General features: G+C 56.3%; 1 protein-coding gene across 4 annotated transcripts; it reads right to left on the bottom strand.

Moving 5' to 3' along the window:
• Positions 1–5: 5 nt before the first annotated feature.
• KCNN1 (potassium calcium-activated channel subfamily N member 1) lies at positions 6–27,997 on the bottom strand. 4 transcript variants are annotated; one of them, XM_047697817.1, is made up of 12 exons: positions 20,422–21,329; positions 18,350–18,444; positions 17,962–18,264; positions 17,156–17,251; positions 13,987–14,405; positions 13,622–13,630; positions 11,193–11,334; positions 8,344–8,454; positions 7,621–7,748; positions 3,752–3,760; positions 3,236–3,305; positions 6–726 (listed from the first exon to the last, which is right to left on the bottom strand). In XM_047697817.1, exons 1-12 carry the CDS (start codon positions 20,588–20,590, stop codon positions 472–474), a joined length of 1,806 nt encoding a protein of 601 aa, XP_047553773.1. In that variant the 5' UTR covers positions 20,591–21,329; the 3' UTR covers positions 6–471. The 4 variants fall into 4 exon arrangements, with proteins under 4 accessions (XP_047553773.1, XP_047553781.1, XP_047553764.1 ...); XM_047697825.1 differs by lacking the exon at positions 20,422–21,329 and adding an exon at positions 27,952–27,997 and having other exon boundaries at positions 8–726; positions 17,962–18,444; XM_047697808.1 differs by lacking the exon at positions 20,422–21,329 and adding an exon at positions 23,092–23,297 and having other exon boundaries at positions 8–726; positions 17,962–18,444.
• Between the last annotated feature and the right edge of the window lie 2 nt (positions 27,998–27,999).

Genomic DNA, 27,999 nt, shown 5'->3' on the forward strand with positions numbered 1-27,999 from the left:
TATGGGACCGGCTCGGCTGGATCCCCACATCCGTTCTGGGACCTGGAGTTGAGCGGCCACCTCCCATGCTGTGATGACCAGTGTCCCATAGCCATGCAAAACCAGGCAGCAGCTGGGTGGGTCCTGCTTTATTCAGAACTGGCAAGGACCCCTCTCCTGGTTGCTCCATGCCCACCGGGGGCCTGGGGAGAGTTGGGGGGCCAGGGGACCAAAAGGAAGCTCCTGGCAGTCCCCCGCCCCGGCTCCAATCAGGGAGGAAGCGGGCAGTGGTCCACCCCTGCCCTTGCCTGCGGTCCGGCCCTGTCTTCTGCCCAGACGGTCTGGGTGGGGCGAGCCCTGGTCCACTCAGCCCAACTCAGCTTCGGCTCCTTGAACTCCAAGAGGCGCCACTGTACAGGGCTTCTCAGATGGCGTGGAGGTGGCGGCCACACGATGGCCAAGATTGAGGGGTCTGGTGGTGGGCAGGGTTAGTCACCCGCAGTCTGAAGGGGCCACAGGTGGCCACTGGCATGGGGGGCTCCGGGCTGCCTGGTCCGGGGGTCCGGGGCCAGGCCGGGGCGGCAGGGGTGGTGGGGGCGGGCGTATGGCTTGGGCGATGAGGCCAGGCAGGGCCTGCAGGGAGGCTCCCAGCGCATCCAGGCGGCTCTCGAGGGCGGCCAGGCGGGCCTCGAGCTCCTCGTGCTGGGCATGCAGCTCGGACATGAGGTCGTACAGGACATTCTGGGTCTGCCAGAGACAGAGCAGGAGAGAAAGGAGAAGCCAAGTGAGAGAGAGGGAGGGACAGACGCAGAGAGAGACAGGAGACCAGCGCCAGTAAGGTGGGAGCCCACTAAGAGGGACCCAAGTGGGAGATGACTGTGAGGGCACCCTGACCCCACAGGTCTCCTTCTGTACCCCCGTTGCTGTACCCCAGGGAATGGGAGAAGAGGCAAGAGGAGAGACAGGTCTCGAATGTGGGGGACCAGCAGGCCTGAGGAAGGTTGGAGGAAGTCCTGGGGTGGATGTGGCCAGAGCTGCCCTGAGGGGATGGACTGGCCACCAGACACATGAAGCCCAAGAGTAGTCTTGGGGCTGCCTTCACGCAGGGGGAACCATGGCCTGCAGAACTGTGGGGTCGGTGGTGGTGGTGGTGGTGGCAGGTTCTGGGCTGACACTACTCCAGGCTGGAGATGTGGTTGAGAGGGAGGAGGTTCAGTTGAGAACTGTCCCCCCTGCACTCCACAGTAGGCTGAGGAGGGGACAAGGGTCAGCCATGGGATGGGGGTATGGAGAGGGTTGGCAGCCATGACTTCCTGGACCAGACTCCAAGGCTCTGACCCAACCACAGACTGGGGGGCAGAGCAGCTACGACGATAACCATCGCAGCAGGCAATGGGATACCTCCAGCACCTCGACTGCTCCCCGCAACCCAGCAAGCAGGAGCCAGTTCTGCCACTGTCCAGATGGGCCCAGGGGGAAAGGAAGGGAAGGCTGGCAGCTCAGACAGACCTGGGTGCAGTGCCACGCTTGCCACCAGGTGGCGATACAACATCGTTCCTCCTCTCTGCCCTCCCCTCAGGGTTGACCAGACCCCCAGGCCAACAGCGGCTGACCACCCCCTGGCCTGAGATGGGAGGAGAGATGCTGAGGTGGGGAAGGAGGCCCCCTCCCGACCTCGCTCCACGGGAGGGGGACAGGATGAGGCAGCTACCAGCATCTTACTGCTTTCCACCCCAGCCTCTCCCTCCCAGCCTCTGTGCCCAAGCCTCAGTGGTGACCCCACCATGTTTTGTTACTGGCCCACGCACCCCAGCCCCAGGGCGAACACACCCTTTGGGCCCCCTCTTCCACAGTCCCCAGGGCCACAGGGTAACATCTAGAGGCATCCAGCCTCTGATGATTTTTTTGGGGCTTCTCTGAGGTTTCAATTCTTCAAAACTTAGAAGACACCTTGTACTTTGGTCGGGGATACACAAATTAAATCAGCAGTCTTGAGTAGGAGCGCATTAAAGTTTTAATACTGGACGACATTTTAACCTTGTTAAATTTTAAACATTAGGAACCCATACCATCCTATCCAATTAAAGCCTTACTTCAAAGCAGGCTTTGTTAAATGTACTCTGAGAGGGGCGTACTGCTGTGATAGCAAGGTTTAAATAACTTTGAAAAATTCAAACTTCAATCATCTGTACTAATGGAAGAAAGAGCGATATGAATAATCCAAATGATAATAACTGGTACCTGAGTTATTCAAAGGCATTTCCTATGTATTTCTAGCTCTAATCTCATATGACATCAAACTAGTTTGGCGAGGGTTTCTGTCTGCTCTCAGGATTATGTTCTTTCTACTACCAACTGAGTGATTTCTTCAGGGATCCACAATATGGGTTTTTTTTCCCCCCCTCTATAATGTTTCTTTCCAAATTAAATTTATGTAGGTTAATATTATACTGCATTTCTCTTGATAATGATGAAGAGAATGAGTCCAAAACGCTCTGGGTATAAGAAGGAGAATAGGACTTAACATCTTCCCAGAGATAATATTAAATGAACCTCAGCCTAATTAGCTGATTAAGGGGGAGGGAGCCAGTGAGCAGAGTTCACGCGTGAACCACTCGTGGAAGGTAGGCCACTGCTCAGAAGGGAGTTTAGGACAGTGGGGCGGGTATGCTAAGAGCTTGCCTGACAGAAGTTGGGTCAACCGTCCCATCTTCTGGAGGATGAATAAAAAGTGGGAAATGGAGTTGGGCTTGATAATAAAACCAGCAGAGAGATTCGTTTATAACACAAACGGGTCTTAGAGAGCTCTGGCCACCAACTTTAATCTCCTGAGGGAGGCTGAATTGCTGCACAAATGAGCTTTCTGCTGATTCTAGAATCTGAATTTATATCCATAGCAAAAGAAATTTGTTTTTCTCTTCAGTTTTGGAGGCTGTATGTAGATCTGCCTAAAACAAAAGGGCACATCCCCAGTTTAGCCCACTAATGAGATACTCTGATGAAAGCTATTTTATGAGATACTGTTTTTTAAAAAAATAAAAGAGCTGCAGAGTTGGGGCTGGTCCCTGCCTGCCTCGCTCGCACCCCTGGCCTGCGTCAGCTGTCTGTCCTCCAGGCGCCACCACAATTCCTCCCCTGGCAGGAGGTGGGTTCAGTTCTTTCTGGAACGCCTCCCTTTCCTCCCATGGGGGCCTGAGCAGCCTCCTGTGGGCCTGAGGAGCTGCCTACCCCCCCCCCCCGCCCCTGCCCTGCTCACCTTGGCCAGGTCCGCGAGAGTGTTGGCCTGGTCATTCAGCTTCCCCTGCTCAATCTTCACGCTCCGGAGCCTGGGGGACAGGTGGGTGGGTGGGGTTGTGGGCGGAGGCTAAAGGGGGCAGTGGGATCCTTCATGCACCCACCCCACCTGGCGTCGCCTTGTGAGCCATGCAGGGGGGGATGGGGTGGGAGTTAGCATCGGGCCCCATGCTGCTGGTTCCCTCCCAGCACACATCGGGTGGCAGGGCCTGGGGGATGGCTAAGCCACCTCCCACAGTGTCCCCCTTTCTGGCCATGTCTCCTTGGGCTCAGTCAGGATGTCCTGGGGAACCTGGACCCTCCCCTCCATCCCCACCTCTGGCCTAGGTGAAGGCTGCACCGGGTCTGCAGGGTGGCTACAAGCCCAGGCTATTGCCTGAGGCCAAGGGGTGGTAGCACTCCACAAGCTGCCCTGGGCCTGTGCCCCTGCCCCGTGCCCACCATACACCACCACCACCACCCCCAGGAAGAGACTTACTTCTGAGCTCTGGCAGGACCCGGCAGAGCAGAGAGAAATCACAAGGCAATTTTAATCTCCATGCCACTGGGTTGGCTTGTGCCCAGCCCTGCCCACCTCCCCCCCTCACAACCCCAGGACCAGGAGGGGGGCCCCATGTGGCTGCGGGGGCCTCCAGCCCCTTAGGGATGCATCTCTTCTCTGCCCCTCCCTCCAGCAGGGCCCCCTAGCAAATGCAGCTGCTTGCAGCCTGTGGTCCCGCTGTATCCTAGTCTGTGCCAGAAACCTGGCCCCACGGGGTGCATTTAGTCCAGAGAACTCTGGCCGTGCTGTTTCCCAAGGCGGGTGACAAGACTCAGAGAGGCAAAGCCAGTGCCCACTGGCCCTCCAGCAGGATCTGAACCTGTATCTGCCAGTGGGCCACTGCGCCTTGGCCTCCCAAACAGCTGCCCACAGGAAAGGAGGTGGGGAGGTGGCCACACAGTATCCTGGACCCTCATCTCCATCCCTGGTGTAGTGAAACCAGCCCAGGGAAGCTGTTCCAGGTAAGGCTCCTCCTCACTGGTCCAAGCTCGAATCCCTGCATGCCCACATATAACAGATGCTTGGGGAGGCCCTCAGGGCCCACCTATGCTGGGTACCAGGATCCCTGATAGGACCCAGCCCTCGGTCTGGAGAAACGCGGTGGGTACAAACACCCCCAGCCCTGGAGGTCTGAGGCTGCCCCGAGTGGAAGTCGACGCCTGCCAAGCTCTGGGGTGCCTTTTCCAGGGAAGTCAGTCTTGATCTCTTTGCAACCTCCATGTTATGTGTTGAAACAGTGTCCCCCAGGCCAACAGAAAAAGATATACTGAAGTTCTACACCCCTAGCACCTCAGAATGTGACCTTATTTGGAAACAGCGTCTTTCTAGATCTAACCAAGTTAAAATGAGGTCTTGGGGTAGACCCCAAAGCAACATGACTGGTGTCCTTGTAAAGAGGGGGAAATTTGGACACAGACAGGCACAGGGGGAGGACGATGGGAAGACACAGGGGGAAGGCCATGTGAAGGTGGGGGACTGGAGTGATATATCCAGAAGCCAAGGGCCCCCTGAGGCTATCAGAAGCTAGGAAAGAGGCCTGGGACAGATCTTCCCCTAGTTCCTTCAGAAGGAAACCAGCCTTGCCAACGCTTTGGTTTTGGACTTCTGGCCTCTAGAACCATGAGGTTATAAATTCTGTTGTTTTGGGGCACCTGGGTGGCTTGGTTGGTTAAGGGCCTGCCTTTGGATCAGGTCATGATCCCAGGGTCCTGGGATCGAGTACCACATCGGGCTCCTTGCTCAGTGGGTAGCCCACTTCTCCCTCTGCCTCTGCCTGCCGCTCTGCCTGCTTGTGCTCTCTTTCTCTGAAGAATAAATAGATAAAATCTTAAAAATTAAAAAAAAAACCTTAAAATAAATAGATGGATAGATAGATAAATCTATAAATAAGAGTAGGATAGTCCCGCCCTAGAACAAAGGGACACAGGTAACTCATAGAGCAGGTGCCTTTTTCCCCAGACCTGGATCTCTTTAATTCCCATCCTCCCACTTTCCTCCAACAACCTTCTGGAACATTCATTGGGACAAAACCCAGGGCAGAGCCATGTCTGTGTCCCCCATGCCTGGCACACCAGCTGGCATAGGAAATGCTGGTATGATAAGCAAATGAACGTATCGAGGGCAGTATCAATGCTAGCTCCCATGTTTAGAAAATACTGTATGGCAGGTAGGCATGGTTGAGTCCCCAGCTGTGTTTGATCTATATGTTATCACTGGAGGAAAGACACATTAATTACCACTGCCTCCACTTTAGAGATAAGAGAATGAAGCTTGGAATAACACAGTCACTTGCCCAGGTCCCCACAGTTAGGTGGCAGATAGCAGACGGGGCCCCAGTGGTTGGTGAATACCTGTAGGAGGGTCAACAAGGAGGGGTCTCTGTCCTCAAGGGCCTTGGAATCTTGTGAGGAGGTCAGATTGAGACCTGGACACAGTGAGGTTGAGTAAATGTGGGACCAGCTCCTCTCCCCACTTTTTAGATGATGGTGGGAGCAGACACAGGGGTGGGGGGGCATGGCCACCATGTCCCCAGGGACTATGCCAGGCATTCCTGCCTATCATCCCATTTAGATCTCCCTGCAGTCTTGTGAAGTAGAGACCGTTATCATTCAAAACCAATCCAGTTATAACAGTAAACACAACAAATGTAAATGGACTAAACTCTGCAGCTAAAAGACAGTTAAAAGCCCCAGGAAACTTTGGGGGTCAATGGACCTGCTTTTTATCTTGACTGTGGCAATTATTTCATGGGTATATACACTGATCAAACTTTTTTTTTTAAAAAGATTTAATTATTTGTCAGAGAGAGAGGGAGCGAGAGCACACACAAGCAGAGGCAGCAGCAGGCAAAGGGAGTAAAGGAGGCTCCCTGCTGACCAAGGAGCCCAGTGAGGGACTTGATCCCAGGACCAACCCTGGGATTGTGACCTGAGCCAAAGGCAGACGCTTAACCGACTGAACTACTCAGGCACCCTATATACATCCTATATGTGGCTACTAAGCACTTGAAATGTGGCTGGTCAGAATAAAAATGGACTATAAATGTACAATACACACTAGACTTCAAAGATTTAGTGTCAAAAGCTTTCTAAAATAGCTCATTAATGAGTTTAACATTAATCATATTAAAATAATGTTGCATATATTAAATGAATATATTAGAATTTATATCACTTGTTTTCTTTTACTTTTTTTAAATGTGGCTACTAGGAAACTTAAAATTACACAGTGGTTTACATGATAGTTCTAGCAGACAATGATTGGCATATTAGAGCCTGGCCCAGGCCAAATCTGGCCAGCTGCCTGTTTGGGAAAAATAAAGTTTTATTAGATCATGGCCCACCCATTCCTCTTTACTGCATTCCTGCTACAACAGAGAGTAGAGTAGTTGTGACAGACTATCTGGTCCACAGAGCCCCAAATATTTACTCTCTGGCCCTACAGGTAACGTTTGCCAACTCCAGCTGTACACTGGACTCACTGGAGGAACTTAAACTTAAGCCTAGGGTACCTCCCAGACTCCGCTGTAACTGGCGTTGGGTGCAGCCTATAGGATTTTTATTTTTATTTTATTTTATTTTATTTATTTTTTTGCCTGTAGGATTTTTAAAGCTCTGTGGGTGTGAGCAGCCAAGGATGAGAACTACTTGAATAAATAATTCTCAATACAAAGGGACAACAGAGAAAATCAAATAATTTCTAATTACCCCACATGAGCACATGGATCAGGACACAAAGTTAATTCTGAGCTTCCTGGCAGCCAGAGCAAAAAAGGGAAATTGCTTAATATCTAAAAGGTAAAATAATTTTGGCTCTTCTGGAGAATAAATTTGCCATTTATGTTGGGTGGGTTGACTGACTTTTCTTTTTTTAATATTTTATTTGAGAGAGAGAGAGAGAGAGAGAGAGAGAATGTGCACAATTGGGGGAAGGGCAGAGGGACAAGCAGACTCCCCACTGAACAGGGAGGCCGATGTGGAGCTTGACCCCAGGACCCTGAGATCATGACCTGAGCTGAAGGCAGATGCTTGATCAACTGAGCCAGCCAGGCGCCCCTGGGTTGCCTGACTTATCAAAGGTGATCACCCTAGACAAGTGGTGGGCCCATCACTGCCTCCTTCTGACCATCCACCATCCCACCCAGCACAAAGGCTTCAAACCCCAGCCAACTGACCACCCGGAATGGGAGGGGCCATGACAAGGCCATGCTAGCTGTCTGGCCTGGCCCGTAGCCTCCTCCCAAGGACCACAGCTGCCTCTGCACCAGGTGGACACAGAAACGTGAGCGGGAAAGGTGCTGGACTTACTGATGGATGGCTTGGAGGAACTTACGCTGGTGTTTCCGAACCCGGGCTTGGTCTGGCTTCTTCACCAGCCTGGTGTGTTTGTAGATGAGCCACGTCTCCCTGAGAACGTTAGCAGCGGCATTTTTTACCTGGGGCCAGAGAAAGAACAGTTCCTCAAGGTAGGCACAAAATTGTAGAAAGTTCTGGGAACTTCCAGAAGCTGCCAGAAACTCTTAGAAATTCCTAGAAATGCCCCTCTGGGGTCCTGGGCGTGTAAGGTGAGGCCATATTTATGCATCCACATCTGCGCTCTGTGGGGGTGTGTGTGTGTGTGTGCACATTTATAACATTCGGCATGGGCCAGACCTGTTCTATGCACCTTTCAAATGTTAAATCAGTGAATCTGCACATGCTGGCATCTCTTTATACATGGGGAAACTGAGGCACAGAGAGCTGACCTGCCAAAGTCTGACAGCTTATAGATGGTTTCTAGCTGCCCTGGCCCCAAAAGGCTTGCCTCTTGCTTGTGCTTCGGGGTGGGGCGAGGCCTGGGCACACAGGTGGACACCCAGGGCCACTGCCATATCTCCGTGCGCAGCTCATGAACATTTGCACGGGCAGCAGAGCACAAGGCACTGCAGTGGCCTGTGGGCACGTGGACATGCCCACTGTGTACAGAGGTAAGGCGGAGAGGGCCTGCCCTTGATAACTGGGAGAGGAAGTGGCTGCGATGGACGTCTTTACCCGCTTGGTGAGCTGAGTGTCCATCATGAAGTTGTGCACGTGTTTCTCTGCCTTGGTGAGCTCCAGTTTCCGGGCCACCACGGCCACCACAAGCGCTGTGCAGCCAGCCCCCTGGATGCGGAGGGTGGGGAACACATCAATGTCCTGCCTCACGTAGGTCCCAGGCCACACCCTCCCTCCTCCAGAAAGCCTGCCCTGATTCCTACCTCACCTTTCCCCTCCAAGCCCACAGTGTGAGCAGATCCCACCTGCTGAGGTCCCTGATTCCGAGTCCCACCGGCTTAATATCAGTTGAATGTCTTATTTGATTTCCAAAGGCCCTGGGAGGTAAGACCACTCTTATCCCCACGGGGCAGAGGGGGAAACTGAGGCTCAGAGATAAGAAAGGGAGATGGAAAGGGAGGATCTGCAGGTGAATTCAGCACTGGTGACCATGGAGGAGGGAGGATTTGGAAGCATTTCCATCAAGGCTTTGGAGTCTGGGTGCTGGGGACAGAGACCCAGAGGATAGGTCTTTTTACACGCATGGGAGGGGTCAGCTGGCAGGGTGCGAAGGCAGTGTGAGGAAAGGGGGGGCATCTGCAGGTAGGAAGAAGCAAAGTGGGGGTCCCCGGAGATGGGGAACGGGGGTGGGGGCTGCCCCCCCATTGGCAGACTCCCAGCTTGATGCAACCACATTCCCCAGGATGCCCTAAATGGCAGCCAGACTCGTGGCTAGTGGAAGAGGTCAGAGTGGTCCCAAGAGAAAGGAGAGGGCTGACAGGGGGAGGGAGGCTGTGCGAAGTTAACATGGGAGGGAGGGGAAGGGTCTGCCACCCAGGAGTGGGAGCCGCAGAGCCTAGGACACCCAGGAGGGGGTCATCAGCCCCAGAAGTGCCCAAGGCAGGTGGCAGGAGCAGGCAAGGGCTCGTGGTCCCCATCTGCACTAAAGAGAGGTTCCTGGTGCCTTACCTGCCAGCTGCTTCCTCCTGAGGCTGCTGCCTCTAAGAAGGAAGGAAGGAGAGTCTGAGCTTAGCCCTTGGGACTTGGGGGAGTGGTGGGGAGCCTAAGAGGTCTGGGCTGTAGTTCAGTTTTTCTTCTGGATGGAAGGAAACACCTATGGGGAGGGGGAGGACAAGGGCCAGGAACACCACTGCACGGTCCTGGGCAGGTCCGGATGGCCATATGCCCAGCCTGGGCGGGATGGGCACAAGGTCACCCTGTGAGAAAACCCTGCCACAGGTTCCTGGAGTCCCATCTTGGAAAAAGCCCTGCCCACGGGGGCAAAGAAACGTGCTGGAAACCTGCAGTGGGGTCCTGGGAGTGAGACCCGTGTTGGGCTCCACGCTCCACCCTTTCCCTCTGCTCTCCTCCCTTCTTGTGCTCTCTCTCTCCCTCAAAGAAAGCAAGCTTGGGACCGACCCCAGCACGATTGTTCATGTGTGCGCCAGGCGCGAGGGCAGGGAGCAAGCTTTGGGCCACACATGGAACTCATGTTCTGGCAGGAGCCAGGTCCCAGAGAATGGAACTCAGCTTTTCCGTTTTGTCTTGGGCTTTTGGGTTTGACCTCACATTACCTGACGACTTATCTTTGTTCATTTGCAAAGTTCATTTGCTTGTCGTGGGGGGTTGGACTGCGGCTGGGCTTTAGTCTTTCCCCCTCCCCGCTCTTGTAAAATAACATAAGCCAATCGCATGAAGCCATTTCACAAGAGAAAGGCCATATCAGCTTGGCCAGAAGGGAGGCTCCTGTAGGGGGGCAGGAAGAGGGTATGGACCCCCAGCTTTTGCCCAAACAGCATAGAGGGGATGAGGGGTGAAGAGAGGACAGAGCCATGGGCCTCAGGAGACAGGGATAACTGGGCACAGTCTACAAGCCACGAAATGGGATGGGCAGAGGCATTGCAAGACAGTACCTGCCCCCCATCTGCAGGAGGAAGGACACTGTTGTGGGGATGGCGTCTTGTTTTCGCAAGAACAAATGCATCTCTGCGTGCAGAGATAAGGAAGGAGAGACTCCAAGGACTGGCCTGTGATGGAAGCTGGGGGTGGGACCAGATTAGCGTCTCTGGCCTGCTGGTGTTCACTGGTTGTCACCAATGAACATGTTATTGACTGCGGGGAGAGGAGTAGAGGACTGTGCATCCAACAAGTCATAATTCAAAACATGGAAAAGCATTTGTGAAGGAGGTAGAAGTTTGGAGAAAAAGGTTCCAGACGGAAGAGATGAGCAGGAAGACTGATGATGGAGTCAGGGAAAGAAGGTGCCGGATGTCAAAGGCTGCCCACACCCATGGATGGCCCTGAGAAGTCTTTGGGGGAGATGGGGAACTGCCAGGGTGCACTGAGTCACAGGAGACAAACTTCACACCGCTGGGGTTCAGTGGGGTGCTTGGGATACCCGAATAGTCAGGCAAGGATAGGGAATTGGAAGTGTTGACTGGATGTCCACACTATTCATGTTTCTAGGCATTTCATGTAAAGGAACAGACTTGAACCTTATAGTGAGCGGAGGTAGGCACTGTTACAACTGGGAAACTGAGGCATGGAAGCATCAAGCTCCTAGCCCTGGACCCAAGGGCCGTGATTTAAGCAGGCTGCAGAGAATAAAGGGCAAAGAAAACTCTGTTCTCAGTAGACCACAGCATCTAACGCTGTGTGCACCACAGGAGCTACAGAGCCAGGGCTGGAAGGAGCCAAGAAGAGATGCCCCCAGGAGGCCCAAGGGTGCAGATTCTGAGTGGTGGCAGGGGTAAGGAGGAAGAAGGTGAATGGGTTAGGATGACACAGGAAGGAACTCTGATGCATTATTGTTGGCAATGGGGTGAGCTCCCCACTGGCAGGGGGCATGCAAGGGCCCTCACCCTTACCATGATGCCAGTGAGCAGGCACACGCCCTTCCCACAGTAGGTGTGGGGCACCATGTCACCATAGCCGATGGAGAGGAAGGTGATGGAGATGAGCCACATGGCCCCCAGAAAATTGCTGGTCACTTCCTGCTTGTCATGGTATCTGCGGGGAGCCAGGGAAGGCCCAGTCAGTCTACACTGGTGTCTCTGTCGTCATCATACCCGTGGGCAGGCAGCACCGGAACACGAGAGCCCTGGGTCCTCCCAGCTGTGTGGGGACCTTGACTGCAAGAAGCTGATCGCTTTGAGGCTCAAAGTAATAAAGGTGCCACTTCGAGCAGGGAGGGGGGTGTTTATCAGCCTCCTGAGGGTCCCATGGGGCAGAGGGCACCCACACTCTCCTCCCAGCCTCCCTTCCAACCCCCACCCCCGGAGCTACTGTCCAGGACGTGTGCCCTCCCCAGCCCCAGTTATGGGGCAGAGTGGGCCAAGGGAGAGTACGTCCGCACGTGTCCATGTGTGTCCACACTGTGCACACAATCCCCATCCCAAAGACAGACACACAGACAGACGCAGACACAGGTGGCCACGGGCACCAGAAGCAGCAGGGAGTGGAGGCGAGGATTCAGGTCAGACACCGGGAAGAACTTCCCCAGCCAGCAAGGCCCCATGTTAGGAAGAGGACCATGGTTGGGGGGGCGGGCAAGGGACATGGTTTTGTCCCTGGTCAGAGCTAACGCGGTGAACCTGGTCCTGTGGGCTATAAACAAGTTCTACCCACGGTCAGCCTAGGCTGGGGGTCTGCGGGGTTGGTCAAGGGTTCTGCTCTAGCCCAGCGCCCAGCCTGCACAGCCCTTCCAGCTAGGACCCTTTCCAGGTGACCCACTCCTTCCCAGACTTCAGGCCCTGAGGGGGGTGTTCAAGGTCAGAGGTCAACTGAGGTGACACAGAGAGGGGTGGGCCCTCTTCTATGGGCAGGGGTAGGACAGGGGAAGCTGGGGGCAGGGGCTGGAGCCAGGGGCTGGAGATGGGGAGGTGACAGAGGCCCCAAACGGGGATGGGAGGGATGGAGAACTTCCCAGCAGGACTGATGTTTGGGACTCCCTGCCCAACCCTGGGGACCGAATGCCACTCCGGGCCCCCCTGCCTGGGCTGCCAGTCTTCTTGCTGGCTGAGGGGGACCTGGGGCTGAATCCCATCTTTCACTGAGGTACCTAAGCCCCAAGTTACCCTGGCCTCCACCTCTCGGTCAACCAGCACCCCACACCCAGGGGACAAGAGGAGAGGGAGGCCCTCCAGTGGTGGGCGGGGGAGCCCTGGGCCTGGCTGGAGCTGTGGTGGGGACCGCGGGATGCCCCAGGACTACTTAGGACCAGGAAGTGGGGGGCATGCGGGAGGCAAGGGGTGGGGTGGGACAGAGCCACAGGGGCGGAGCGAGGCAGGGGAGGGGGCTTCGAGTAGCATCATAGGGCTCAGAATTTAGGATTGGCTGCCCCCCCCCCGGTCCTGCCCCGTTCCCTGCCCCAACCCAGGGAGCCCTACAATGATCCAGACAGCACCTTGAGGGTGCCTGAGGAGGGATGCCCCTCACTCCCCAGACCACACTCCTGACAGCGTGGGGTATGGTTTGTGGGTACCGGCCTGGCAGTACATTGGGAGTCCAAGGAGACCTTGACAGGTCTTGAGGTGGTAGGCCCCAATGACAACAAGGCCAGGGCCCTCACCGACATGAGCCCCACAACAGGCTGAGGCAGGGGCCAAGGAGAAGGCCTTAAAGGGGAGGAAGGCTGAGGTCCTAGGGGGCAAGTCCAGCCCAGGGATCTCATGGGAAGCCCAGTCCCAGCACCACATGCCATAGAACCCTCCAGGGCCTTCCCCAGCAAGGCATGAGGTAGAAGAGTCTCCTTCCCAGGCAAGGTGCCCCTGTACCCTGAGAAGCCCAGGGGGAACCTCCCTTTCCTGAAGCACCCTGCGGGTCTCCAGAGCCAACCAGGAGTCAGGCCTCAGGAATGTTCCTTTGCCCCAGAGCCTCCGTTTCTTCATCTGGAAACTGGGTTGATGGTTTACACCTTCCAGGTTTGTTCAGAACAAACCCTGGGCAGGGAGAGTTGCTAAAGGCTGGGCCGGTTTTTATTTACCCCAGACCCACTCAACTCTTGCGGAGGAGCTGTCCCAGTCCCCCAGGGTCAGCTGTCCAAACAAAACCCTCCCCAACCTTGGACACAGGACCTCCAGGATGCCCAGGGGACGCAGCCGGAGAGCAGCCTGCCTCCCGCTGTCCTTGGCCCTGCTCCAGACTTGCCTGCCCGGGCCCCACTGGGACTCTGGGCTGGTCACAGCCACCCCGCCTCACCTCCCTATGCCCTCCCCGTGGGGCAGCTAATCTTAAATTCCTGGCGGGCAGACGGCAGCAGCTCTGTGCACACAGCTTGGTCAAAGGTAGGACTCACATGTTTTCCCTACAGTCCGGTGGGGCGGGCAGAGGGGAGAAGGAGAGCAGGTTAAATTGGTGATGGTGGTTGGGGGGGAACAGGCAGAAATGGGGCCATCTGGCTCTGGCTGCCTCCACCGGCCCCGGGCAGGAGGTCGGAGGTTGGCTGCTCGCTGTGGAGGAGCGGGGAGAAAGTGGATCCCAAGACCCCTCTCCCTCCCAGGGGGAGAGGGCAGGGGTCCCAGAGGGGTATGGGTTGGGGGACAGGTTGAAGTCCCGGGGGGTGAGGGGCCTGCGCTTGAGGGATTGTCTCTGGGGCCAGGAAGTGGGGCGGGGCCGGGGTGGGCCCGGTGGGCGGGGCCGGGGCTGGAGGGCGGGGCGTACCTCTCACAGACACGCACGGTCCAGGCAGCGATGATCCAGGAGGAGATGCTGAAGACGAGCAGCACGGTGCCCGGGCAGATGGTCATGAGAGTCTTCATGACGAAGCGTGTGTTGAAGGTGATCTTGTTGAGCGCGCCGATGCTGCGGCTGGAAGCGTCTGTGAATATCTTGCTGTGCAGCAGCATGACGCGGCCCAGCAGGTAGAGGCGCAGGAACATGGGCACGGACAGTAGCACGTCCACGTCGGCCTCGGCCGCCGATGGCGCGTACGTGAAGGCCAGCCGCGCTGTCCACGTGAAGCGGTAGTGGCCGGGCACCGGGTGGATGGCGCACACGGCCAGCTCCAGGGAGATGAGGAAGACCCGCTCGCACGTCATGGCGATGCGCCAGTCGTCCGCCCCGTTGTCCACCATGAACAGCTGCGGGAGGCGGGCGGGGCGGGCGGTGGTGGGGCTCGGCCTTCTGCCCATGCCCCTTCCAGACACCCCCTCCGACCCCAGCCCCAGACTCCAGCCCGAGACACACACCCCCCCAGCCCCACCCCCTGCTTGGCTTTTACAAGAAACTGCCCTTGGAGTGCTTAACTCCCTAGCTGGCGGGGTTAGCCACAATCCCAATTAAATGTGGGACAGGCGTTCCCGAAAAAGAAAACGCAGGGTTACTGATGACCCAGCAAGCGCACGCACTCCTAGGGACAGAGGCAAGAGATAGGAAAACAGGCCTTGGAACAAATCCTGGTACGCGAGCAATTGTGCAAAGTGGAAACAGTCCCAGGGTCCGTGTATGAATGAGTGCATTACCAAAATGGGGTCCTTTGGTGCAAAGGAATATGATTCAGGCATCCGGGGATACCTGGGTGGCTCAGTTGGTTAAGGGTCTGACTCTTGTGATTTTGGTCCAGATCATGATCTCAGGGTGGTGAGATGGAGCCCTGCATCCAGCTCTGTGGGTCTGCTTGAGATTCTCTCTCTCTTCCTCTCCCTCTGCCCCTCCACCCACTCTCACTTTCAAATGAATAAATACAATATATATATATTTTTTTTAAAGGGGAGGAGTGCTGGGCTGGCTCAGGTGCTGTCCTGGGATCAAGCCCCATGGCAGGCTCCCTGCTCAGCAGGGAGTCTGCTTCTGCCTCTGACCCTCCCCTCTTGCCTGTTCTCTCTCAAATAAATGTATAAAACCTTAAAAAAAAAAAAAAGGTGTGTGTCAGGGAAGAGCTCTGATACTTGCTACAACGTGGAAGAACCTCGAAAACATGCTGAATTGAAGAAGGCCGTCACACGAGGTCACCCCCCACAGCTGAAGGGGCAAAGAGGCCAACCCAGCGGGCTCAGAAGCTGGAGCGCTGAGCTCAGGAGGATCATTCTCGAACAAATCTGATGGAATGTAACCCTGCTAGCTCTTTGACTTGCTGAGCACCTGACACCTTTTCTTCTTTCACCTTTCTCTCTTTGGGAATGGGAAAGTCTACCCTATGCCTGCCCCAGCCCCATATTGGGGGAGACAGTGACTTGTCTGGCTCTCGGCTGGAGAAGAAGTGTGCCTCAGTCGTACCCGTAACTGATACCTCAGTGAGGCTTGGGACCTGGAGTTGCTGCTGGGATGGAGTAAGACTCTGCAGGCTGTTGGGATGTGGTAAATGGACTCTGCTTGGGAGGGGGACGGGAACTGGAGGGATGGCCGCGCTGGCGGAGTGTTCTAGACTGACTCAAGTCCCCTCAAAATTCATAAGTGAAAGCCCTAAGTCCCATTGTGACTGTATTTGGAAAGAGGGGCTTCAAAGAGGTCATCTGGGAGGGGCCCTGATCCTACAGGACAGGTGTCCTCATAAGACAAGGGCTACAACCATGGATGCGCACACATGGAGAAAGCCATGAGTTCACAGGGAGAAGGCATAGGATAGACATTCCAGTTCCTAAAGGGGGCTTTGTTGTGGCAGCCCGAGCACACTCACACAGTGCTTCTTTTTTTGTTTTTGTTTTAAAGATTTTGTTTATTTAAGAGCAAGAGAGAGAGCGTGCATGCGCACACCCATGAGCAAGGGGAGGGCAGAGGGAGACGGAGGGGGAAAGATGCTCAAGCAGACTCAGCACTGAGCTGAGCACAGAGCCCAGCACGGGCTCGATCTCATGACCCTGAGATCATGACCTGAGCCAAAACCAAGAGTCAGATGCTTAACCGACTGAGACAGGACCCGCGGGCTTCATTTTCGAATGGTTGAATCTTACTCCATTGTATGCCCATAAGACATTTTATGTGTCCATCCACCAGTTTTGGGTTGTGTCCAGTGTTTGGTTACTGTGAATAGTGGTACACAGGTGTACAACTTCTGTGTGAATGTAGGTTTTCATGTCTCTTCGATGTCATGGAATCTCTGAGTCGCATGGTACCTCCGTGTTTCACTGTATTGGAACTGACTGTCGTCCCCAGCTGCTTTACCTTTAGAACTGCTTCCTTCCAACTCACGGATCACTGTCCCCTCCACTGGCCCTCACCACATGCCAGACCCTGTGTGTCTCCAGTGATGTCTGTGGATGGTGCAATCCAGGCAGATTTTCCTCTACCTGTCTCCCGCCAAACCATGGCTGCTTGAGGTCAGAGGTCAGAGGCCAGAAGCCAGACTCAGGAGCCAGCTCTGATACCCTCTGGCATCCCCTGGCCCTCATGCCAGCCCCAGGTGGCCTCTGCCTGCTGTGGGCACAGGTGCCCAATGTGCCCTGAGCTGGGCTCTCTGGCCCACTGAGATTTCGATTAACTCCCGAAACAAGAGAACAGACTCTCTGACATCTAATAACCCTTCAAATGCGGGGTCTGATCAAATAGGAACAGAAGCCTGGTGTCACAAAAACTGGTTTCCGAGGCTGCCAAACCTCCAGAAGACCCCAGGGCTGGGAAGGTGCTTGAGAGTGCCAGACCCCAGCTCACCTCCTCCTGCTCCCTCACTGTTCTCCCCCCACTCCCTGCCGCCAATAATCTATGAAAAGTAAAACAAGGCATTCCAAAGAAATTTGGAGTGATCTAAAGCATGTGTCTTCACAGAGATCTTTTTTCTTTTTTCTAGAAAGAGGCTATTGGCCTTTTTATATTTTAGGGGGTTGGGGTCCTGGGTGACTGGTTTGGTAAGGGCAGGGCACAGGGAGGGGAGCACCCGGGCCAGCGGGGCACTGACCTGGATCTCCCGGGCGTGGTACAGGACGACCAGGCCCAGCAGGATGACAGTAGAGAGGCTGATGAGGCATTTGAGTGCAAATGAGTACAGGGACTCCTGGGCAGAGAGAGAGAGAGAGAGAAAGCAGAGGGCAGGAGGACAAGGATGTTGGGGGGTGGGTGTCCCTCCTGACCCCCACCTGGGCTCTTTATTCAGGAAGCCATGCTTCTGTCTTTACTCCTTAGGCCTGAGTTGACAGCAAGGCTGGCCTATACTTCGGAGCTTATAAGGCCTGGCCTTCTAAAGTCCTCGAGTGTGGCCATCTATGAGGCCTGGCCTCATGTAGACACAGGCTGTCACGGTCTCTAAGGCCTGGCCTCCTTCACCTTCTCTGTTTCATCGTTTATAGGCTGGTATGCCAATCTCACTCTGTCCTCACACAACCTTGCGGGGCACAAGGGGACACAGAGCCAGGTTCATAACCCAGCCCAACCACTCTCAGAAGAAGCTCTTTCCGGGCTCTGGGGCCCAAGGCCTTCTCTGGGGCTCTCTTATCCTGGGCCCGGCCTGGGGGACAGCCCCCCGCCCCCACCTGAAGCCAGGGTGTGGTCTCTTGGTGCAGGGCAGAAGGAATGGGCTGAAACCTAACTTCCCCTTGGGCAGCCTGCCCAGTATTCCCCGCCTCCGGGGCCCCCTCCTCCCAGCACCCTCCACCTGCTTCTCCTGTGGCCAATGTGGTCCCTGACCGGTGCCCAGGGAGCGATGGGGGAGCCAGGCAGGCCCAGAAGGGGCTTCCCTGGGGTGCCGAGGGGAAGGGCTATGCCTACCTTGGTGTAGACCCCCCAGGACAGCTCCGTCTCGGTCACCATCACAACAATGCCGAACATGCCGAAGATGAGGGCGTAGTCGCTGAGGCGCTTCCGCTTCTCAAAGAGTGCCCGCCGGTGGCCCAGGCGGTGGCCCACGTTTGGGGTCTTCCCTGAGTCCCTCCTCCTGCCTGCCTCATCCTCTTCATCGTCTTCCTCCTCTTCCTGGTCCTGGGGCTGTCCCCGGGGACTGCTGGGTGAGGGCCGGGCTGGCTCGCTCTTGGCCACCACCACCTGGAGGCTCGGGCCATGTGGGGGCTGGGGGGGGTGGCCAGCCTCGGGCTCCGAAGGATCTCTGCCCTGGGCACCCAGCCCACTGCCCAGCGGCCGCCCCCCACAGCCATTGTGGCTGTGGCTGTTCATGACTATGTGGGCGCCGGGGTTGGGCTCGCTGTAGGCCGCCCGGGGCCCAGCATGGCTCAGAGACTGGGTGCCCGCGCTGACCTGAGGGGGCATAAGGGACACAGTCATGGCAGGGCCTGGCCAACGGACCAGAGGGCCAGGGACCACTGCCACCACCCAGAACATTTTGAGGCTCAGGAAGCCATGAACCGAGAAAGGCTGACATGTGGGATGGCCATTCCAAGTCAGCCTACAATCCTCCTCTGCTCAAAAAACCTCCCAAGGCTCCCCAGTGCCGTTGCATGAAAACCAAAATTCTCCCTGTGGCCAGAAGGTCCTCTGTGGTCTGGCTCCTACCCACCTCAACCTTCTCCCTCTCCCCAGAGTCATTCCCTTCCAGCCCCATAAGCATCCCCATCACCAGATAGTGACAAGCCTGGTCTTGCCTGGGGTCCTTGCATCTGCTGTGGCCTCTTACCAAAACTATGCCCACTGATTTTCTGTCTCCAGGTACCTAGAACAATGCCTAGCACACAGCAGACACTCAGTAAAGACTTCTGAGTGTCTGGGAATGGAATTTGCCAGCAGGTTTGCCTGGGAGGGCTGGAGGCCGTGTAAGTGTGTGGTTGGGAGATGATTCCAATCCAGGCTTGACTCCTCCTGACCTTCAGGCTCTTGGACAAGTTAATGTCACCCTACTGAGCCTCCATTTCCTCCCCTAGAGCTATCCAAAAGCCTGAACACACCTCAGTGTGGGGGACATTAGGACAATGGCTGGGGCTACAGGGACACCCCTACCCAGCTCCCTCCTGCCTGGGCGGAAGGAGGTCTGTGATCTCCAAAGAGATTCCATGACCAGTGTGGCAACCGAGCATTCAGCTCTAAGGTCCCAGAATTGATTCTGTGGGGCCTTGTGAGATGTGCTCAGCCTGGCCTTGTGTGATCTCAGGTCAACCTCAGTTTCCCCACCAGGCTACCAAGGAGCAGACTCATTGCCCTGATACCCTTGCATTCTGCCCTTGGATAGGGCAGTGTCCTCTGGCATCATGTTCAAGAGCAAGGACCTTGATGCCAGTGACACATACATGACAAGGCTGCCTGGAGTCTCACCTCCAGGGTTACCACTTGCTAGACCCTCCCCCACATCTCCCCCTCCCACAAGCTGGCATTTAGTGAACATCTACTATATGCCAGGCTCTATCCTTCCCCCAAATTTTCTCCTCCATCCTCACCATGCCCCCAAGAAGGGGGTCCTGGAATTTGGCCAGTTTTATAGCTAGGGAAACTGAGGCACCATGCTATAAAGGGACCATCTCCTTATAGGGTGGATTCTAGACTGGGCTGCCTTGTGAGATTCCCCTGACAAGTGCTGTCCTCTTTGAAAAGGCCAGGCTGGCATGCACTGCAGGTGCCTAGGTACCAGGCCCAGAAGAGAGGGCCGTATGTACAGACAGGATGCCACCCCAGCCCAGAAGCCACACCCTCCGGGAGAAAGACACGGAAACTGTCACACCAGGACAGGATGAGACAAGCCATGCTACCAGGAAAGGCACGGGTTACCTTGGCCAGGGCAGGACCACCTGTGCCCCTTGTCTGGCACCCCCAAGACAGCATCTGACCCACCCATGACATGTCCCCATATGCTGGTGCCAGCACACAGTAGGAACACAAGAAATGCCCCTTCCATGACATGGCAGTGACCTCGTGAGCATCAGAAAGTGTCCCTTCCCTCACCACTCTCAGCCATCCCATCACATCAACCAGGCCAGGGCCACCTGTGGCCTGATGCTTCCGCTGATGATGCCTGGCCTCACACGGGTCTGACGCCTCATGGTTTACACGGGCTGGTCTCCTGCAGGCCCAGCACTTCCCAGTTTGTAAGGCTGACCTTGGCCCTGATCTCTCACTCCACCTTCACAAACACTCAGGTGCCACTCTCCTCCTGGGCCAGGGCCCCTGCTTGCTACCCAGAGGGCCATAGCTGTTGGCAGGGCTGTGAGCTTGTCACCGGGACACACGCAGCAATCCCAGACCCTGCTCGCACCCGGGGGATGAGGAAACCCCAGGCACCACTCCTACCATCTCTCCTGAGAGCGCAGAAGGTCCTCGCCTGGGGCTCAGGGGCATAGGTAGGAGAGGCAAGTGGCCTGGCAGACAGCGCCTGGAGGGGGTGGGGTGCTGCAAACGACCTTCCGAAACGCACTGATGAAGATGCAGTTTGGGGATGTGACTCAGCCGCCCGACGCATAGGCCAAATTCAGCCGTGTGTCCGCCATGCTCCTCCTTGCCTGGCAGCCTCGTCCTAAGGTGCCCTGGGCAGGGAGGGGTTGGGGGGATGGGTACAGGTGGCCTCTGGGAGGGAGAGAGGCAGCAGGGGGGTGGAGCTTCCAGCGCCCACGATGTGAATGTATACCCAGTGCTGATTGTGGCCTTTATTGAGCTCTTTATGAGAATTACCACGTTTAATCCCCATTGCCACTCAGTGAGGTAGGTGGCCATCCTGGTCCCATTTCACAGATGGGAGACAAGGCTCAGAGATGTTTAGCACCTTGCCCAAGGTCACAAAGCCAGGAAGGGCAAGAACTAAGTTGGTACCATCTGGGGACAGTGAGTGGCTAGATCTGCCAAGTTCCCTCTTGCCAAGCCACCATCTGAGAAGGGAGCCAGCTCGGCCCTGCCCTTGACGGGCCACAGAGCTTGGGACACAGGCATTGTGGGCGTCTGAACATACCTGTGATCTCAGAGGACACGGAAGGACAGAGAGTCCTGCCTGACTCTCCATAGAAGGGGGCAGCTTCTGCGAGGCTGGGTGGGGACAAGAAACCCCCCACTTGCTCAGGTCTGCCTTCCCCTCCTCTACTGCAACTGGGCCTAAAGCTGGGGTCCCAGGGCTCCTTAGAAATTTTCAAAGAGGGGTGCCTGGGTGACTCAGTTGTTAAGCGTCTGCCTTCGTCTCAGGTCATGATCCCAGGGTCCTGGGATCAAACCCTGCTTCAGGCTCACTGCTCGGCGGGATGCCTGCTTCTCCCTCTCCCACTCCCCTTGCTTGTGTTCCCTCTCCCACTGTGTCTCTCTCTGTCAAATGAAAAAATAAAATCTTAAAAAGAAAGAAAGAAAGAAAGAAAGAAAGAAAGAAAGAAAGAAAGAAAGAAAGAAAGAAATTCCCAAAGAATCAGGAGCCCCTCTGAAACTCTGGCCAAGGTTGGATGTCTATGGAAGGGTGTATTTTTCTGGGTGAAGGACATGGGTTTGCCAATGGGTTCTAAAACATTAGAAACACCCTACTGGGCCGCATCTGGTTTTGAGGGCCTCTAGAATCACCAAAACCACCTAACATGTCTGGGGCATGAGACCTCTGTTCACTGAAGGCTGGGATGGAAGGATGAGCCAAGTACCTGCTTCCACACCATCCCAAGAGATGCTGTGGGAACCTTGTGAGCCACAAAAGGCAGGGGGTACCTAGGAGGACTCAGGAGTGGGAGGAGGTAGGCAGGTGGCAGGGAACAGGAGAGCTAGCTCCTCCAAGGTCTCCCACCCAACAGAAATGCAAACTGGCCAGATCCCAAGGGTCCTCGAGTGAGCCCTTTCACAAATGATGAGCCCTTTCACAAATGCAGTGGCTGCCTGGGAGGGACCCTTAGGTGTCCTAGCTGGGATGAAGTCACTGCCCTCTTCTCAGGGGCCTTGGTGCCCCCCGCAGTGGGTCGGCCGCTAGGATGAAAGTGAGATCTCACTTGGGAAATGCTTAGCGTGTGGCCACGGATACATTCGTGGTGGTGGAGCTGCCCAGGGCCACACTCCATCCTTCAGAACTGGACAAGAAGGTGCCCCCTGCCTGTCAGTCTCCAAGACAGAGCCCCTTGGGGCAAAATGCCCATCCCACCACTTTTAGGAACTAGGGCCCACCCCACCACTTTTAGGAACCAGCACATGGCAGAACCTTCCAGGATGTGTGGGCAAGCTGTGGGGCATGTGTCCCTGTGGGGACACACCTTGGGTAAGGTCCCCAAGACACCCCACCCAGCATCACTCTTCTGGCCCTAGCACTGCAGGGTGGACAGGTTCCACATGCCCTCCCAGCCCTGAGCTGCCCGGGAGTGGGTACAGCAAGGTACCGACTGCCCAGTTCCCTTGGGCGCTCCCCCACCCCCATCAACACCAGTCAGAAACCTGCCAGCAGTCAGCAGCGTGCAGTTAGCCTGCCCAGCCTTCCCCATGGCTGCCTCCAACAGCGCCCTCCACTCTGACCCATCAGCATCTCCAATTTGGCCCCCAGCCTCCAGCACTCACATCTGCAGCCCTCCAGGACAGCCAAGGCAGTGCTCTGTGGGGGTACCCCAACCTCTGTCCAGGGACAGCTGGGAGACCCGGCTCCCTGGCCCCTGTAGGGGCGACCCTGAGGGCAGTACCTAGGGGCCAGTGGTGAGGGTCTCCTCCCTCCCATTCCCAAGTCAGTCCCAGGTTACTGCCTACACCCCAAGAGCTCTCCCCACCCTATCTATGGAGTTTGGAGACTCACTGCTCTACCCCCGCCAAAGTGAACCCAGTACCTTTCCCCTTCGGAGTGGGGGGTCCGTGAATCTGCACTCACTCAGACAGTGCACATACACATGCATTCCCTCCCACTCTGCATCCCTTGGGTTCCAGACCCTAGGGAGACCCTCTGTCCTGGACCCTGTCCCGAACCGCGCGTCCCCCCTCCGGGACGCGCCTCGCTCCTAGAGCGCTCTGGTCCGTCCCACCCCGTACCTGCAGGGCTCGGCTCCCACGGGCAGAAGAGGATGGAGGGGAGAGGGTCCCGCGCGGCCGCAGACCCTCGCGTGCGTGCCGGGGCCGGGGCCGCGGACGGGGCGGGCAGCAGACGGCGGACGCGGGGCCCGGAGGAGGCCGGGCCAGGGGCGGCGGCGGGTGCATCCCCCGCCGCCCTGTCCACGGGCCCGGCCGGGGGCGAGCGCCCGCCCGGGCCGGGAGAGGAGGGGGCGGTGCGACGCGGGCGGAGCCGCCGATTGGTCGAGCCCGGGTTGGTACCGCCCCCGGCGACCCCGCAAGCCCCGCCTACATTTAAAGATCCCACATTCCCCGGAGTCCCCTTCAGTCCCCAGCGCTCAGCGGGTCCTCAAACTCGCTCTCTGGCTGGACGCAATGGAGGGCACCTGACTTAGCGAAGCGACAACTCCGGCCCCCGACAGCTCTCGGTAACTCCTAGAGACCCCCCTTTCCAAAATCAAGTCCCCAAACTCCAGCCAACCCTCGACCCCTCAAATACACACATTCGCTGAGAGGAGAACTTCGCAAAGCGACTGGACACCTCCCTCCTGACGTGACCCTCTCAGACGTCTTGCTTGCTGTCTATTGCCAAGTGCAGGGTGCCTAGGACCCTAACGTGGGGGCTTCTAGGAGTTGAGGGGGTGCTTGTTAGGGCCATGGGTTCAAGACCATCTTCTTGGTACTTAGCCCCACCATTTCTAACCCTTACCACCAATACGAGGATGGCAGGCCAGCAGAAGCCTGCTTGTCCAAAACCATGCTCCTTTCTCCTGGCACCTAAGGTGTCCTTGGGCGACTCATTTATTCAACTTAATAATGGCTGGAAGGGGCTTTGAGGGTGCGGAAGGGGGAGCTCTTTCCTCCTCCTCCCCCAGCTGCCTAGGCCTTACCCTATCCCTGACTGGCTGGGGTGACTGAGTCCAGCTCTGACCCCCACCCCCCACCTCTCTCCCAGTCCCCCACTGTTTTCTTCCCAGCTCAGAGCTTGGGACAGGGTCAGGAACATCTGAGCGCTCGTCACTACCTGTAGTCTGCTGATCTGTTTCCTCTGTGGTGTCCGGTTAAAACAGCAGGACTGAATGAGGATGAGTGGATGGCTACCTGGGCAGGGGGTAGTCTCATGGGCCAGCGATGAGGCTGCGCAGGGCCAGGTGATGGCCCCGGGGTCGGCGGATGAGACTTCTGTTTCTCATCCCAGCCTATTGGGGACACCCCAAAGAAGGCCTGGCTGTGGAAACCCGGGGACCACTCAAAGCCCTGCCATGTTCGCAGGGGTGCCAGGATGGGGGACCCTAAATGGATGCATTCTCAAGCCATGCTCGAGGAATAGCCACGCTGTTCTGTAATCCCTATCCGCCCATCCGCGCAGCAGCCCCCCACCCCAGGCCTGCCTGGGCTGCTGGGGGCTCTTTCTAAAGCACGGTCACGTTGGAACCACCCACACCTCCCTCAGGACCTGGCACACATCCTTGTACTGCTTTCAGTGCTCCAGCCCCTGCCAGCCTGGGCCTGCCCCTGTGCGGATCCCTGCCCCACACGAAGCATTCATACCGTGCCCACAGGCTGACTCCAGCCTGTGCAGGCTTCCGTGGAGTGCCTGCTGCATCAGATGCTTTTTGAATTCAAGTCTAACACGGAAACATCCAGATATTCACAAAGGCATGGGCCACGGACCCTGGAGGCTCCTCCAGGCCCTCCCACCCCGAGCAGGCCCTGCAGGCTCTGTACCCATCTTCTCTCTCTGGAAAGATCCCTCTTTCCCCTCGGGGCTCACCTGCCCTAAGGGACCAGGGACACCTATCAAGGAGCTAAACTTAGGATGGTTGACCTGGTGAATGACCACTGTCTACCCAAGTCTGCCCTCCTCCCTGCTTGAACCTCACCCCTCGGAGACAAGGCTGGCCGAGGTGGACAGGGGTCAGGGGTGGACGGACGTGGGGCTGTAGGTGGTCACCGCCTGAGATTTCATTGCAGACAGAGCCCTGTATCAGCCCATGGTTGGCTGGGAGAGACCCGAGGAGCCGACACATGAACTTGTCAGTTGGGATGCCCCCAGTGGGACTCAAACTCCCAGGAAATGGCCTAAAGAACAGGCAGGGGATGGGGTGGTTGCTGATCAGGAAGCACCCTTCCAGGGGCCTGAGGGCTGGGCCACAAGTCTAGGGCAGTGGCCAAAGGTCCAGGTGCAGGAGACCTGGGAGAGCCTCAAAGGGGCTATGGGACCCATAGCTTGCCTGAGTAGGGATGGACTGGTCACCTACCCCCTCCCTCCAACTGGCATCCACACAAATCTCAGACCCATCTGGGGCCTGGCAGATGACTGCCCAGGAGGTTGAACCCTGAGTTCCCCCTGAGTGTGGAGATGGCAGGGTGGGCAATATATTCATTCATTCATTCATTCATTCATGTAGTCACTGAGCCCCTTTTCTGAGTCTGGTGCTGGGAAGGCAGAGTCGGAGATAAAAACTTGTTCTTCTTGGAGTTGAATTTCTAGAACTCCTGGAATAAACCTCTCCAAACAAAAGGACCAGTAGGAATTCTAGATACACAAGTATTAGGAGATGATCCTAATGATCTAATGATTGGAACAGAGGAGGAGACTTTGGGGTGGTCATGGGAGGCCTCCCAGAAGCGGGGAACATTCCAAAGGGGCCAAGGAGCAGGTGCTGGGAGAGCTAGAAGGGGGCACCAGGTGAAGGGCACTGCGAGGGTCAAGGCACTAAGATGGGACCAAGGAGGGCATGTTTGAGGAAGAGAAGAGACAGTAGTGTGGCCAGAGGGAAGGAGCGAAAGGGAAGGGCCAAGTCAGAGGCCGGCAGGGGTCCCACCTGCAGAGATGTGTTTGATGAGCCTCCCCCATCTAGGACCCTAGGGTCCAGTCCACCTAAGACCTCAGAAGGTGACCTTATTTGGAAACTGGGTTTTTGCAGATCCCATTAAATGAAGGGACAGTCATACTAGATTAGGGTGGGCCTTAACCCTATGACCAGGGGTCCTCCTAAGAAGGCCACGTGAAGACACACACAGACACAGACCCACGGCAGACCACCACATGAAGATAGTGATGTGGCCAGAAGCCACAGGACACCTGGAGCCCCCAGGAAGGGGAAGAGCCAAAAAGAAGATCATGCCCTAGGGCCTCCAGAGGGAACACGGCCCTGCCCACCCAGGGATTGCAGGCCCTGGCCTCCAGGACCGGGAGAGAAAGACATTTCTGTTAAGGTTGCAGGCCTTTGCTACATCCCTGGAAAGTCACGTAGTGGTCACAGCCAAGGGCTCCTCCCTCGCTGAGCCTTGGTTCCCTCGGCAGGGTAGTGGGGGCCCTCTGAGGGCAGTGAGCGGGGCTAGGCAGCTAATCTCCCTCAACTGTGCTAGGTACACAAGCACTCACTAGATGCTCCAAGTGACTTTCGGCCTGATCAGAACCTGAATGGTTCAAGCGTCTTCCTGGCTTCTCTGGCTCTAGTCCAGTCTCTGCGAGTACCCCCCCCGCCCCAGAGGCATCTTTCCTTGCTAAAATCTCATCGTGTTGCTTGTGATTCAGAGTGCTCCGTGGCTCCCCGTGGCCCTTGTGGCATCCATACAATTAGACCCTCACCATAACTCCAGATGGACACCACCAAAGGCCTACTTGCCCTTCTAGACGTAGCTCAAAGAGCAAGAACATCTCTTCCAGGACACTTTCCCAGATTTCCCAGGGCATGACAAATCCCTCTCTCCTCACAGTTCCTCAGCACTGGGCAGGAACTTGGTCACACACACTCCCTTCTCCAGGCCCACCCAGTTCAGTCCCAGAATCTGCCCATTTCTCTCTCTCCCTGACTCTACACAGTCCCAGCCCAGCCAACTCTACCCAGTTGCCTCCTGGGCTCCCCTCTGGCCTTCTGCCACTTCCACTCCTGCCCCAACATTCCTGGTCTCCACAGTAGTTACAGAGGCTTTTGAAAATCATAAATCAGACCACCATGTCTCTTCGATGCTCACACACCCTCCTTGGCTCACCACGGCTCTGCAGTCCACTCTACCTCAGCCTCTACATGCAGACCCCTTTGTCTTCATCTTCCTCCTCTCTTCCTTGCTCATCTGTTCCAGTTATAGCAGCCTCCTCACTGTTCTCAAACACGTCGAACTCGTTTCTGCCTCAGGACCTTTGCACATGCTGTTCCTGCTGCCTGGTATGCTGTTCTCCCAGCTCCCACCTGGCTGACTCCTCCTCCTCCGGGTGTCAGCTCATGGTCACCTCCCTGGAGGGGCCCCTCTGCCCTGGTCATTCTCTAACACAACACTGTGTTTTATTTTCCTCCGGGTACATCTCACAAGGGCTGATCTGGGCCAGCCTCCCTCCCTGCTGCATCACTAGTGCCCAGTCCAGAGCACACAGTACCTGCTCAGTGTTTGTCAACTGATTACATGCTCATACATATCTCAATTCTCCCCACACCCCCACTGACGGCTCACTGTTGACCCTGAATGTCAGCCAGTGTTTGCAGGCGAAAGAAAGGGTGAAGGAGCTGCTCCCTAAAAGGTGTCTCGGGGAGCAAGACCACAGAATCTGGGCAGTGGAGGCTATAGGGGTGGGGGAACCTTCCAACCTGGGGCAAACCGCCCCTTCCCCCCCGGTTGTATAACACAGAGCAGGTCACCCAGCCTCTCTGAGCAGGTTCCCCACCACCAGTGAGGAGAAAACCGACAGTCACCCTCTGGGGGCTCTAGAAGGCATAGCTGTTTTGTTATATTTTGTTTGTATGATGTCAAAGGTTGGCACTTTTTTCTTAGATCACCAGTTCTCCTACCCAGCTCCTGGACCACTCTCAAAAAACACCCGAATCTGGATTTACTCACCCTGGTATGCAGGGGTCTCCCTGATGAGGCACCACCAAAGGGCCTGTC

The sequence above is a fragment of the Lutra lutra genome, chromosome 1, assembly GCF_902655055.1.
Source record: "Lutra lutra chromosome 1, mLutLut1.2, whole genome shotgun sequence".
NCBI classification, from domain to species: domain Eukaryota; kingdom Metazoa; phylum Chordata; class Mammalia; order Carnivora; family Mustelidae; genus Lutra; species Lutra lutra.